Source organism: Vombatus ursinus, unplaced genomic scaffold, assembly GCF_900497805.2.
Source record: "Vombatus ursinus unplaced genomic scaffold, bare-nosed wombat genome assembly UNPS02014841.1, whole genome shotgun sequence".
NCBI lineage: Eukaryota > Metazoa > Chordata > Mammalia > Diprotodontia > Vombatidae > Vombatus > Vombatus ursinus.
The window spans coordinates 36157173-36172647 of NW_020954619.1; the positions used below are offsets into that span (position 1 = coordinate 36157173).

The 15475-nt window shown below is 36.0% G+C and overlaps 1 protein-coding gene across 1 annotated transcript in view; it reads left to right on the forward strand.

Moving 5' to 3' along the window:
- TPO (thyroid peroxidase) overlaps nt 1-15475 on the forward strand; it is a 206482-nt gene that overhangs the window by 34346 nt on the left and 156661 nt on the right. Inside the window, exons 3-4 of the mRNA XM_027840445.1 lie at nt 5823-5992; nt 10087-10219. Coding sequence (XP_027696246.1) covers nt 5823-5992; nt 10087-10219 — 303 coding nt within the window. The remainder of the gene's footprint in view (nt 1-5822; nt 5993-10086; nt 10220-15475) is intronic.

The following is a 15475-nucleotide window of genomic DNA, read 5'->3' on the forward strand; positions in this document are numbered from 1 at the left end:
TAGGACACAGTCCTGTTTTCAAGTGATGTGGGTGTTCAGTTTGAGTTTTCTAGCATAAATATGCATCTAACCAAATTGTGACCTATTTTTTCTTCAACAAAATGTGTTCAAGTTACCTTGAATTTTGTATACAGAGAATGGATTAGGAGTAAAGAGAGAAGATCATGCAAGTAGCAAATGCAGGATAAAATCAACACAGTTTACAAAAAGTAAAATGGTCAACCAATGACAGGCACAGAAAACGTTTGTGATTTGCAGATCTTTTCCAATCAAGTTGTTCAGAGGGCCTGTGTAATAAGGCAGTAAAGTGGAAGGGAAAAGGATGTGAAGTCAGAAAACCAGGACTCAAGTCTTAGCATTTTCAATTAGTAGAGTTATGACTAGTCAGTTGACTATAAGCTTTTTGAGGACAGGAGTTATTTTGTTTTTGTCTTTGTATCCTTAGTTCCCTATCTAATGCCTTTCATATAGTAGGCAATGAATAAACATTTTCTGGGTTAAAGGAAATTACAATACATCTCACTGGGCCTCAGTTTTCATATATGGTAATGATAATCACATGACCGAACTCTCCTGGTTGTTGTCAGAATCAGATGAGAAGATGGATGTGAAAGTGTCTTATAAGCATAAAGGCCTAGACAAATATGAGTTACTTATTTATAAACAGGTCACAGGTCACTTAATACTATTGGGTATTTTCCCCATAGCTGAATGCACAAAGAAATTAAATGATTAGAGGTGAAGGGTAGTTTTGAAAAGATAGCTTAGATTATTTCTATACATGTTCATTAAATTATGGCTTTTGGTTCCTTTTTTTATTTTGAACTTCTTTATTTTCCCCAATCATGTATAAAAAACAATTTTCAACATTTATTTTTAAAATTTTGAGTTCTAAATTCTCTCCTTCCTTCTCCACTCTCCTTCATTGAGAAGGTAAGCAATTTGATATAGGTCATATATGTGTAGTTGTGCAAAACATATTTCTATATTAGTCATGTTGTAAAAGAAAACATAGACCAAAATAAAAAAACAAGAAGAATAAAGAACATTAAAAATGCTTCAATTTGTATTCAAATTCTACCAGTTCATTCTCTGGGGATGGATAGCATTTTTCATCGTAAGTCTTTCAGAGTTGTCTTGGATCATTGTATTGCTGAGAATAGCCAAATCATTCACAGTTGATCATCTTACAATATTACAATCACTGTGTATAATTTTTCTCCTGGTTCTACTCATTTCACTTTGCATCGGTTCACGTAAGTCTTTCCAGGTTTTTCTGAAAGCATTTAGCTCATCATTTTTTATAGCATAATACTATTCCATCACAGTCATGTACCACAATTTGTTCAGCCATTCCCCACTTGATGGACATCCCTTCAATTTCTAATTTTTTGCCACCAGAAAAGAACTTCCATGCTATTTTTTTTATATCCATGTGCTTTTTCCTTTTTGTTTTTTATCTCTTTTGGGATACAGACCTCTTAGTGCTTTTACTAGGTCAAAGGGTATGTACAGGCCTTTGGAAAAGTACCGAATTGTTCCACATAATGGTTGAATTAGGTCATAATTCCACCAACAGTGCATTAGTGTTTCAATTTTCCCACATTCCCTCCAACATTTGTCATTTTCCTTTTCTATTCTATTAGTCCATCTGATAGGTGTGAGGTAGCACCTCAGAATTGTTTTAATTTGCATTTCTCCAATCAATAATAATTTAGAGCATTTTTTATATGGCTATAGATAGCTTTGATTTCTTCTGAAAACTTACTTTTCATATTTTTAATCATTTATCAATTGGGGAATGGCTCTTATTTTTATAAATTTGACTCATCTCTCTATATATTTGAGAGATAAGGCTTTCATCAGAGAAACTTGCTTCAAATTTTAACTAACTGTATTTCCCTCCATCTGATTTCCCTGCTGTTTATTCTATTCTCTCTCTCTCCTTTCACCCTGTTAATCCTCAAAAGTGTTTTGCATCTGACTACTGCCTCCACCCTCACTTCTATGAGTACAACCTCCCTTTTCTTCTCCCCTTCCTTTCCTACTTTTCTGTAGGATGAGATAGATTTCTATACCCAATTGAGTGTGTTTGTTATTCCTTCTTTGAGCAAATTGATAGTAAGGTTCCAATGTTAGTAAGGTTCAAGTGTTCCCTTCTATGTCCCCCATTTTCCCCTCTACTATAAAGGCTCTTTCATGCATCTTTTATGTCAGATAATTTACCTCATTCTGCCTCTCCCTCTCCCTTTTCCTTAAGGCTTTCCTCTTTCTCACCCCTTAATTTAATTTTATTTTTTTTAGATATCATACCATCATATTCAACTCATACCTATGTACTCCATCTAGGAATGTAAACCTTTTAACTTTATTAACTGATTTCCTTTTTCTGTTTACCTTTTTATGCTTCTCTTAAGTCTTGTATTTGAAAGTCAAATTTTCTACTCAGCTCTGGTCTTTTCACCAGGAATGTTTGAAAGTCCTCTATTTCATTACATATCCATTTATTTTCCCCTGAAAGATTATGCTCAATTTTGCTAGGTAGATGATTCTTGGTTGTAACTCTAGCTCCTTTACCCTCCAGAATATCATAATCTAAGCCCTCCAATCCTTTAATGTAGAAGCTGCTAAATTTTGTGTTACCCTGACTGGGGCTCTATGGTGCTTAAATTGTTTCTTTCTGGCTACTTGCAATATTTTCTCCTTAACATGGGAGCTATGGAATTTGTAATAAAAGAAGGGAGGAAAAATAATTTATACATAAAGCACTATCCTAAGCACAAGGGCTACAGATAGGATGCTCAATATCTATGGTTTGAAGATCAATGGCTAAAAAAAAATGTTTAAAAAAAGGATTTAGTGACTGACAGAGAAAAGCCAGGGACTCACCTGAGCTCTCCCCAAAAGTCCTCTGAATACCTTTAAATAATGCCCTAAAACAAATTCTGGTGTGGCAGGATCCACAAAAGGATGGGGTGAAACAATTTCCTGCCCCAAGTGACTTAGAAAGTAAGCAGGAAAGGTCTGTCACACCAGGGTAAGAGTTGAGTGCAGTCCAATGTAGGCCACCCCAGCATAGACCAGGCCTCAGCAAACCAGGAGCAAGTCTTGGGTGATAACTTAATCAGCAGCAGCACTGGAATGCTTCTGGAGTTCTCAGTCCACAGATGGTAAGGGAATTCAGTAGGAAAAGCTAGATAGTCCTGGTTCTCAAGGAGCTAACATTCTAACAGAGAGAGAAAACCAATTAAAGAGGTTTCAGCTGCAAGTCAGCTATAACGGTCCTGCCTCACTAAGCTCAGATGTCAGAATATTGAAAAGTGCAGTCTAAACTAAACATTGATAATTCCCTTAACTGATCTTCATATAGCATAGATATGAATTTCACTGGCCCCTCTGTACAAATTCTATATTATGAATGGCCCTTCAAAGTATGGTGCCCAGAATTGGGTATACTTAGAGCTCCAAGAGCATAAAGGGCCTTATGAAGCCCAAAGTTGAGGCTACAGCTTAGTCTTTATTAGTCTCAGATGATCTCCACTTTTTACTTCAATCATTTTAGCTACTACTCCAATAATATTATTGATAATACAATAAAAATAATAGTAGCATTTATATTAGTAAATATGTATCAATAAATTTTATTAAGAATATAACAATAATAGTAGCATTTATATTAAATGTATATATTAATAAAGTGAATTAATATACAATAACAATAACATTTTGTGTACTACCATAATAATAGCAAAAATAGCATTTATGTAACACTTTAAGGTTTGCAAAACACTTTACAGGTATTGTTTCATTTTGTCCTCACAGAGGACCCGAGATGTAGGTACTATTATTACCCCCAGTTTCACGAGGAAATTGAAATGGATAGAAGTTGCTCAAAGTTATAAACTAGTAAGAATCTGAGGCAGGATTTGAACTAGCTCCAGGTCTAACTCTTAGAGAGTTTACTTTGCCACTTAGCTATTCACCAGCTTCAGTGACAGAAAAGCCAACTGAGGCTAAAAAAAGGTGCAATTCAAAATGGAACTTGATTTTCCTTGCCATTCTTTTAGCTACAGGAATTAGGGCAAAGAGCAACCAATTCCACATCATCCATTAGGATGGTGCTAGTATGACTACAGTCTTTTTTTTTTATCTTTGTTTTTCCTGCTGCTTTTCCCAAATCTGAAAGTCTAGGGGAAAATGAGTCTTGGAGAGTTCTTCTCTTTTCCCCCTAATCTTGATCTGGCTTCCTGTAACTGTAGTTCCTATGAATCCAATCTATCCACAAGATGGTCAAAAGTAGGGAAGGAATCCAATAGGAAAAATTGTAGTCAATCAATTTGATGGTTGTCTTACCATTCATTTTATTTACTAATATATTCTTTTTCATTGGGTGGACACTTTATAGGGCAAACAGTGTGGTGTAGTAAATGGAACACAGAAAAAGAAGTCAAGAAAGTCAAGTTCCAGTCCTGGCTCCAATGCCTTTGAGCTGTGTGATCTTTGACAGCTCTGAGACCAAAGTAATGTGAGCTAGAAATTATAATAGAGATCTCTTAGTCACCACCTGGCTTCCCTCAAATTGATGCTCAGAAAAGCCTAGAATCCAAACCTACCCTCTGATTCCAATTCAAATTGTCATGTTTAATATGTCACACTGATTTCTATGGACCTCACATACCTCTTTTGCAAAGTGAGAAACTTGGTTTATCCGCTTTCTGTGATCCTTTCATTTTTGATTCTTAGCAACTCCTGTAAAAAAAAGTTGTTTAACATCTTTTGTTTTTTCATTACCTTCATTTCTAGATATTTGAACTATAGTTGTTATTTTTTAGCCATTCCCCAATTAACAATCATCTACTTTATTTCAGTTCTTTGCTACTCCAAAAAAAAAAGTGTTTCTTTAAATATCTTGATAAATAAGGGACTTTTCTTTTGTCATGGCAAGAAAATCCGTTCTTTACAATTTAGAATACAGGCAGTAAAATATTTTGTTCTGTGAATTTGTTACTTGCAAAGAGAAGTGTCAGTTGCCACAAATAGAAGTGTGACAATAAAGGACAAATGGACTTTTGAATAGAAGACATTTCCTACGGATATTTATAGCACCTAGAAAACACATAGTGATGTTGGCTTCTCAACTTGTCAGTCACTGTCCTTGGGATCAGTTTTTAATATTTCACAGAATGAGAGACATAGACTTTCTAATATAGTAGTCTGTCATTGGTCTCAGCGGTCTAAGACAAAGCAAAATCCATCTTTTGTTGACCTTGCCGAAGAATTAGGATAAAGAAAGGCAAAGCACTAGGATTATATGTTACTATCCATTAAACACAGAAATAGAGGTTTATTCTATAATTCCATTATTTATGTCAAGAAAGAGAAAATAAAGTTTCCTCCCCCACTCTGCCACCATACTTTTTATATTTTACCTATTATGGGGTTGAAACCTACCATCAAGATCTCTTAGTGAAATGTTTTGAATATTTTAAAACTTTCTTAATACAATTCCAAATTGCTTTCTAGAGTGTTTGGAAGGATTCACAATTTCACCAAGGCTATATTTGTGTGCCTGACTTCCCACAGCTTCTCCAGCATTGATTAGTTCACTTTCTTCATCTTTGTTATTTTGCCGGATGTAAAGTGAAACCACAGGATTCTTTTAGTTTTGCAATTCTATTTATATTTTCATTTATTTTCATTTATGATCTTTATTTTGTGGTCAGGTTATACCTTGGGCCAGAATGTTCTGCATTACTTGAATTCTTGTCATTTAATGTCACTGAAAGGGCTAATTATTTTTATGTTTCCTCTTTGTTCTGCAGGAACCTCAAAAAGAGGGAACTAAATTCCCCAGCCCAACTCTTCTCCTTCTCTAAACTGCCAGAGAGAACAAGCCGAGATGTTTCCCGAGCAGCAGAAATAATGGAGACTTCAATTCAATCAGTGAAAGAAAAAGTTTCCCCGCAGCATGAGAAATCTTGGCATCCAACTGGTAAATGTGACTCCTCCTTTTCATCTCCTCCCTTCCTCCCTTCCTGCCTGTCACCCCAAACCCCCTGACTTTTCAGGATTGAACAGCAGGAAGCTGCAGTGTCACCTTCCAAATGAAAGTTGTGTTGGTTTCATCTGGCAGGGTGTTTTCTTATTTGGCTCCAGGCAAAAATACAGTTCATCCCTGACTATTCAGTCAGTAGAAAAGTGCCAGTTCTTACAAACTACTTATAAAACAGTCACATATTTTTTATTTTTTGTTTGGCCAGGCAGGGAACCTTCTGCAATTTCAGTTATGCCTTCAGCCAACGCTTGACAATTTGAATAGCCTACCTTGTGGAATCAAAAACAATCATAAAAATGAGGAACAAACAACATAGTTGGTGTGCCAGCTAGCCACTTATATCTCAGTATAAAAAAATGTTCAGTTCTATAGATACAAATTTACTTTCAGGGAATCAGAGCTGGGAGGTTTAGAAGAAGATTGAGATTTCATATATGCCTCCTCACAAAGTCCCAAATTTATGCAAAACTTAGCTAGAAGCATATTGTTTTCATAGTCATTTGTGAAATCAGATGAAAACTGATTTATTTCCAAAAACTGTTAGCCCTTGAGGAAGGAGTTGTTAGGAAAGAAAGGAACAAAATCCCCTCAGAAAAAGAATTCCTTAGGTAATTGGTTAAATGATTTTTCTGGCTAATCAAAGGTTAATTTAAAAAAAAATGTTAACCCTATTGAAAATATTTCTTACATGTATTGTATGAATGAATTAATGAAAAACATTTATTTATGTGTTTATTTATACTTCTTATTGCCAGATACTATGCTAGGCACTGAGAGTACAATTACAAAAATAAGATGTCCCCTGACTTAAAGGACTTCTCATTTTAATAGGAGGAGACTACACATATAAGGGAATGGTAACCAGGAGAGGTAGTGTTGGTCTGGATAGTTATTGGGCTTGTGAATGCAGTGATAGTAGACTGAAATGTTCTTTTCATTGACAGTAGTAGTATTGATTTGTTTACTGTTCTCAAAGTGAATTGGAAAATGAAGGGAGGGAGTACTCCCTTTCACAAAAGGTTCAGATGACAAAATGCTCAGGTAAGCTTAGACTTCCCATCAGGAGACAGAAGTTCAAGTTAGATGTGAAGCATGATCTGGGGTGAACTAGATATAGTGGGTTAAATGAGTTTTCATTCACCAATCAGGACAGATGACTCCCAAGGTAAGGTTCCAAACTGAGTGAATCAACTAGGAGGGGAGAAGGTAATTGTCTCTGGAGGTCAAAGATATTAATCAGTTTTCCTCTCTAAGTTAATTAAATCACTGAAACTTTGATTAAGGGGAATTATTTTATAAATGATTTTAGATGATTATTTTTAAAATGACTTTTAGAAAAAGGTACCTTTTTATTATGCTAAAGGTTTCTGGATGAACTGTACTTTTACCACCTCCTGCTTATAGGAAGCCTTCCCTAATTCCCTAGTCAGAGATTTGTTGTTGTTGCCATTTTTTTCTGTTTTGTTCAACTCTTCATCACCCCATTTGAGGGTTGTTTTGGCAAAGATACTGGAGTGGTTTGTAGTTTCTTTCTCCAGCTTATTTTACAGATTGAAGAACTGAGGCAAACAGGGTTAAGTGACTTGCCTAGGATCATACAACTAGCAAGTGTCTAAGGCAGTATTTGAATTCCAGAAGATGAATCCTCTTGACTCCAGGACCTAGCTACCTAGTCAGAAATTACCTTCCCTTCATTTGACTTTGGCTCACACTTTGTACCTGCTTGGAGTCTTTATATTATATTCTGTCTTGCATTGTAGTTATTTTACAGCACTATATATCTGTCTCTGTGTTATATTCTTCTGCTAGATTGTAAGCTCCAGGAGGGCAAGAAATTTCAACATACTTAAGCTTTGGGTACTCATGTAGATTATCCATGACTGTATACATTCAAGCCAGCATCATAGTTACTTTGGTCCTGAGACAGACTGGCATAGTGGGAAAAGGGGTGTAGTGTGACTACTCCTTGCACATGGCATTACATCTCCTATTTTCATGGCTAAATTGTAGTACTAATCAAAGACTCTTCCATTTGTACTATAAGTATCTTCCTTGCGTAATTTTTTTTTTTACTTTTTGTCTCCCTGTTTAGAACAAAAGATGCTTGAGGTCTGTTTTTACCTTTCTTTGTATCCCCAGTATTTAGCACAGTGCTTACTAGACCATAACAAGCACATAACAAATGCTTGTTGAGTGACAGGTTCTTCTTCAGGCAGTAAACAAAGATGTTGGTAAAATTTATTTCATCTCAAGATCAAGGCTGCAAAAAATGTCACTTTATGGGACACTTGGTCATTTCACTTTATAGGCTCATGAAGAGTATAACCAAACAAGCTACCATGAAGATAATTGTAATTTATGATTCAATACCTTTTGCAGAAGATGAAGTACAGAAAAAAATTTTATGACAAATTTGACAAGATCTTCCAAACTAACTCAATGTATATTTTCTCATCAGCTTTGGTGCAAAGGCTGTCACGGGGTGTATGGAAACAACAAAAAGTGATGAAAGATAGAGCTTAATACTGAGGAATGAAAGAAATCAGAGTCTTTTAGATTACTAAGAATTGTCATAACTATATGTCATGGATACCTTCTTCAAAAAGAGAGTGGAAGGCTCTGAATTCAGAAAACAGTAAGAGACACAACTAAAATGATCTTATCTTGATCTTAGTACCCAGGAAAGAACTGCTTACTAACACAACAATCATTTCACAGTCAGAGTTCTGTATGCAAGTCAGATCTCATTGACCAATTAAAGTCAAAGTCAAAATCAACACCAAATTAGAAGTGACTATGTGCAATTACAACAGCTTCTAGCAAACCAATTTAAATAAGCTGTTGACTCTAAAAACGAGGAAATGGATAGAAGTAAAGACTGCCTCTAGGTATCACCATTTTCTAGAGAATTTTACTCAATGTAAGCAATCTCCCTGATACAGATGCCAAAGAGCTACAAAGTGTTACAACCAAGAAGTACTTGACACCCCTGCCAAATGGAAAAAATACCTGAGCCAAGGGCAACACTGATTTAGAATACAAGATAATTTGCAAAATACAGCAAAGGAGGAGTAAGAAAGATAAATTTTATTGTATTCATTACAGGTGACTAGATATACAAAATTGCTCCACTTGAATTCTCATAGCTACAAAAGGATTTCATCTTTTTCTGTTACCTGGACAGAAGGTCAAATATATCACCAAATAAATTGACCAGAAACATTTTGTTACTGTTGATATGCTTAGACAAGTGCACTATAACCAGCAGGTGTGAGAAAGGTGGGTAAGATAGGCTAGTTCAGCTTCAGAGCTACTGCTATTGGTATGCATAGATCACGATGGCAAGCAGGCCCTATGTTACTGGGGTTATTTAAGGAAAAGACCGGGTTATCCAGGTCAGTAGATTTATTTAGGCAAACCCACTTATGCGCCTTGGAGACACAAGTGAGCCTCCAGGAATGGGGAAAAGTGCCAGTATATTATTTCAATTTCCCAAGAAGTTTGGAGTGAGGCAAAGGAAATAGCCAAAGGTAGAGTATACGTAGCTATCAGGCACTACTCCAGTGTCTGGAATTTTGTGACAGTGCTTGTTCCTATCCTTACATAGAGGAAGGTCGATGTAATAGTAAGGGCTGAGTCTGAGGAAAAGGCTTCTCAATTACAGACCCACTTGTATTTCTGATACAGCAATAGTTTTGAAATTCTGCTTCATCATCTAAGATAATATAAACAAGAAACTATTAAGTGTTAGAAGACTACAAGGTCAGATCACAAACAGAGGTCTGGGTAATCATCTGCACAAACTGCTTCTTCATAGAACACTAGTTGTTAGAGCTGCAATTCTATAACTGGGCTAACTTGTCCTCCCCTAGCTAAAAAAAAAAAAAGATCATGGTCAAATCTCCCAGATGATAAATTTCTCAGTTCTTGATGGGATAATGTGAACATTTGTAAATGAAAATATTTCTGAGATGCTTTAAAGTATCCACCACAAAGATCAGGTATAATATGTAAAATGATTTCTTTAACAGATGTTCTGTCAGCGGATTTCTTGAGCACAATCACCAAAGTCTCTGGATGCCTGCCTTACATGCTGCCACCCAAATGTCCAAATACTTGCTTAGCAAAAAAGTACAGGCTTATCACGGGAGCCTGTAACAACAGGTAATTAATATTTACATTCTTATTTCTCTCAACCTTTGATTTTATTATTGACAGCTCACCGTATACAATCCAGGTACTATAATATACAAATTGCAATCAACAATCACTTGGAGGTAAGTACTACTAAGAATATATAGCTCGGTTTCACTAAAAGTATAAAAAAATAGTCACTCTCCTGATAAAAAAAAAAGAAAAAAATTCAATGGCTCCTTGTTATCTACAGGACAAGGTATAAACTACATAGCTAAGGATTCAAGGTCCTGTGTAATCTGATTTAAATCAATCTCTCTAAGCTTATCTATCACATCCATCCTAGGTGAACCTTTCACCACAATCAAACTATTTTACTTTCTATTAACTAGCTACACTTTATATGGTTCTACTTTCACATTTTTGCTTATATCATTCCCTCTGCCTAAATGTTCATTCCCTCCTTCCATCTCTAAGTGTTGGATAACTACTAATTCCTCAAGGGCTAGGTAGCACCTTTCATGAAGCCTTCTCTTATTAACATGATCAAAAGTCATAGGACTCACAATATTTTAGAATTGCAGAATTAGAGTTCATGGAGTTCACTGCCCTCCTCGATTGTATAAACGAGAAAATAGGCTACGAGAAGTAAACTGATTTTCCTAAGGTCTTAACTAATAACAAATAGTAGAACTGGCTTTTAAAACAATTCATCAGACTCCAAATCTAATATTCTTACCTTTAAATTATGTTGTAATTTCAACCTCCTCTGAAATCTTGCTACACTTATTGTCTGTAGTACTCCTATCCTACCCCACTTTGTATAAGTTTCTTGTTCCTCTGACTATTTTGTGAGTTCTTAACAACAGACACTATATCTTATTTATCTTAGTATTCCACATAGCACCCAACAGAATATTGTGTTCATGGTAGATATGAATAATATTTATGAAACAAATGAATGACTAAAAATACATAAAGATAGCATTTTATATGTATGTGTGTGTATATACATACACACGCATACATAATTGCAAATATGTCTATGTTATATAATTTATATTTTGATTGTTATGCCTTTTAATAGAATTAAAACTTTTGAGTTATATCTTAGCAACCAAGTAAGAATATATTTCTTGCAACTATTTATCATTTCAGAGTGTCATACCTGAGTGCCTCATTGTGGTGTCGAGGTGACCCTTTGTTCTTGAAGGCTATGCAATTTGAGTACAAGCTTTGCCAGTTGAACCTAAGCTGGAAAGGTTTTGAGTACAGTCCTGGCAACATACTGATTCTGCTTTCTGAGGACTAGTCTGGCAAAGTACAAAGACACATCATTAGTAAGCTGGCCACTTGGTGATGATTGTTTTTTTTACCACAGTAACCTATTTAGATATTGATTTAATTCCCTACTCACATGGCTACCATTCTTGTTTATTTTCCTAGTCATTACCTCTCATCTGTACTACTGTAATAGCCTACAAACCAATCTCCCTTCTCTTAGTTCCGTTTTAAGCCATCCTCCACACAACTGACAAAATTATCTTTCTAAGGTATGATATAGTAGATTGCTATAGTCTCAAGGATAAAATATTGTAGGATAGTAGAACCATTACTGAAAGTACAGTGGCTCACGACTTGTGCCACTCCATAGCCTATATCTTGCCATTAGGATTTGTCTAGGTTCAGTTCTGAAGGAGGGAACACCACTAATTACAAGGATTAGGCTCTCCTTTCTCAGGAACTCTTGCTTGATATCAAAGCCCAAACCTGGCACCCCAGGTATGAGGCTAATTATAGCTTGAGTTATAGCTTGGCCTCCCTAAAGGAGAAAATAAAAGAGCTACCCAGTGCACAGTATGAATCAGGTTTGGGACAGGTTGTTTATTTCTACATATAAAGGAGTACTAAACCTAGAATAATCATAGTGTGCATTAACAGAATGATTTAAAGAAGATTGAGAAAATAATAGGGATCCAGGGAGGCAAGATGACTGAATAATAGTTCAAAGAAGTGAAATTGAGCTCCCCAACACAATTCCTCCACAAAGATCTAAAAACTATAACAGACCAGAGCAGGTGAGGAAATCCAAGAAAAAAGACACTGATGTAAAACAAGGAAAGGGGAGGTCACAAACCCATACAAGGAAGGTGTGAACTTGTGTAGAATTCAGGAATAATTAATTTCCCAGTTACAGGTCACAAATCCATGATTGACTGAAGAGGATGTTGTGCCCAAGATGCAGAGAGGATAAAGGTTCTAGACTTTGTACAGATCAAAGTGAAAATTTATAAATAAACAATAGCTATGTGGCTTTGATCCCCAAGAGCAGAAGAGAGCGTCATTTCTAGACTCCAACCTAGTCTGAAGCCTACAGTGTAAAAACTAAGTCAGCAAACCCAAACAAAAGTAGATCCTGTAATTTTGTTACTGAATCTACAGAGCTTGTTTATAGTGGTCAAGACCAGGAGCAGTCTACTGAAATTCTACCTAGAGTAAGCATAAAACTTACTGTTTTACTGTTTGTTATAGCAAAACTATACTGATTAACTACAAATGGGGATCAGGTCTTGGCAGAAATAAGATTAGGGAGGCAGTGATCATACTTACCCTGGATCAGACCACTTGGTTATTTATGAAAACTTACAGGTCTTCAGCCTAAGCTTCCCCTGAGACTTGAAATGACATAATAATCAATATGCCAAGAAAGCAGAAGAGGGACTAAACAGGTAAGCAAACATTGTCTCCAAAAGTACACAGATTCTGAGTCTAACATAAATTAAAAAGTCAGGAAATAGACTGAGAGAATGAGAAAAGAAATTGTAGAAGAGATTATCACGTAATGACCTTTTATACTGATAGGAACATTCAAAATACAACCCCAGAAGAAGATAATGACTCCAAGATATAAACAAGTGAAACCACAGAGAAAAATCACAAATTGGGCATGAGTTCAACTAGAATTCCTAATACAGATGAAGCAAGAATTTTTTTTTAAAGAGTTAAGATAGTTTTAAAAATTAAATGACTTGAAGAAGGTATAGAGGATCAGAAGGCATTTGAATCTCACTCTCATCTGTATTGGTCAAGGGAGGAAAAAAATTCACATATATTTTGGTTTGGAAATATATTTCAAGGAGTGGAGCCGAGATGGTGGAGTAAAGGCAGAGACTTACCTGAATTCTTCCAAATTCCCATCCAAACAACTTTAAAAGAATACGTCGAGGGGCAGCTAGGTGGCACAGTGGATATAGCACCGGCCCTGTAGTCAGAAGGACCTGAGTTCAAATCTGGCCTAAGACACATAACACTAGCTGTGTGACCCTGGGCAAGTCACTTAACCCCATTGCCTAGCCAAAAAAAAAAAAAGAATAACTCAAAAAGAATTCTGGAGTGGCAAAACCAACAAAATGACAGGTTGAAACTATTTTTTAGCTTAAGACAACTTAGAAGGTTGGCAGGAAAGCTCTCTCACTGGGGTAAGACTGAAGTGCAGTCCAATGCAGACTTCACCTAAGCAAACAAGCATCAGGCCTTGGGGGTGACTGAATTGGTAGATGTGACTTCTGAACTCTCAGTCCATAGATGGCAAGGGGGTTGGATTACTGGTCAAAAGGAAATTACTGGGGATCCTTTTCTGGAACTGGGTGCAGGACTCTGTTGCATTACCCATACACAGTTCTGGGTCACAGTCACAGGATGAGGAGAAGTACTAGCATGCTAGAGAATGTGGCCGCAAGTAAGGGAGAAACCATAGTCACAATTCTAGGGTGGAAAAAAAGTACTTGTATTCACTCACAGACCAGAGCACAGGCCAGGAGAGCAGTGGCCAAAACTCTTCCAGAATCACATCACCTTGGAAGCACCAAAACTTGTAGACCTCCTCCACCCATGAATTGGCTCTGAAAACAGCAGCATGAAAAAGTCTAAAGCTTGTCACAGTGCCTCATCAGCCCCAGGTGAGTAGAGCCCAACTTAAAGTTCAAAGTCAAGAAATAGTCTGAGAAAATGAGCAAATAACAAAAAAGAATTTGACCATAAAAAGCTACTATAGTAGAAGGGAAGACCAAGACATAAACTCAGAAGAAGACAACAACATGGAAACAGCTACCCCCCAAAAAAAAGCCTCAATGAAAAATGTTAATTGGACCCAAACCCAACAAGAATTCCTACAAGAGTTAAAGAAAAAGATAAGAGTGGTGGAGGAAAAATGGAGGGAAAATGAGTGTAAAATTAGAAAATTATCATGAAAGAATTAATGGCCTGGTAAAAGAAGCACAAAAAATACTGAAGATAATACACCTTAAAAAACAAAATTGGCCAAGTGGCAAAGGAAATACAAAAATTCACTAAATAAAACAACTCCTTAAAAAGTGTAACTGGCCAAATGGAAAAGGAAACACAAAATCTCACTGAAGAAGATACTTCCTTAAAAAATAGAATGGAACAATTGGAAGCTAGTGACTTTATGAGAAATCAAGACACTGTAAAACAAAAACAAAAGAATAAAAAAAATAGAAAACAATGTGAAATATCTCATTGGAAAAACAATTGACCTGGAATATACATCCAGGAGAGATCATTTAAAAATTATTGGACTATCTGAAAGCCGTGATCAAAAAAAGAGCTTAGACATCATCTTTCAAGAAATTATTAAAAGAAAACTGCCCTGATATTCTAGAACCAGAGGGTAAAATAGAAATGGAAAGAATCCACCAATCACCTCCTGAAAGAGATCCCCAAAGGAAAATTTCTAGGAATATTTTAGCCAAATTCCAGAGTTCCCAGGTCAAGGAGGAAATACTGCAAGCAGCCAGAAAGAAACAATTCAAGTGTTGTGGAAACACAATCAAAATAACACAATATTTGGCAGCTTCTACATTAAGGGACTGGAGGGCTTGGAATATGATATTGTGGAGGGCAAAGGAAATAGGATTACAGCCAAGAATCACCTACCCAGCAAAACTGAATATAATCCTTCAGGGGGAACATGGACATTTAGTGAAATAAAGGACTTTCAAACATTCTTGATGAAAAGACCAGAGCTGGATAGAAAATTTGACTTTCAAATACAAGACTCAAGAGAAGCATGAAGAGGTAAACAGGAAAGAGAAATCATAAGGGATTTATTAAGGTTGATCTGCTTATATTCTTACATGGAAAGATGATATTTGTAACTCATAAGACCTTTGTCAATATTAGGGTAGTTGGAGGGAAAAAATTATATAGTTAGACAGACAGATAGATAGATAGATAGATAGATAGATAGATAGATAGATAGATAGA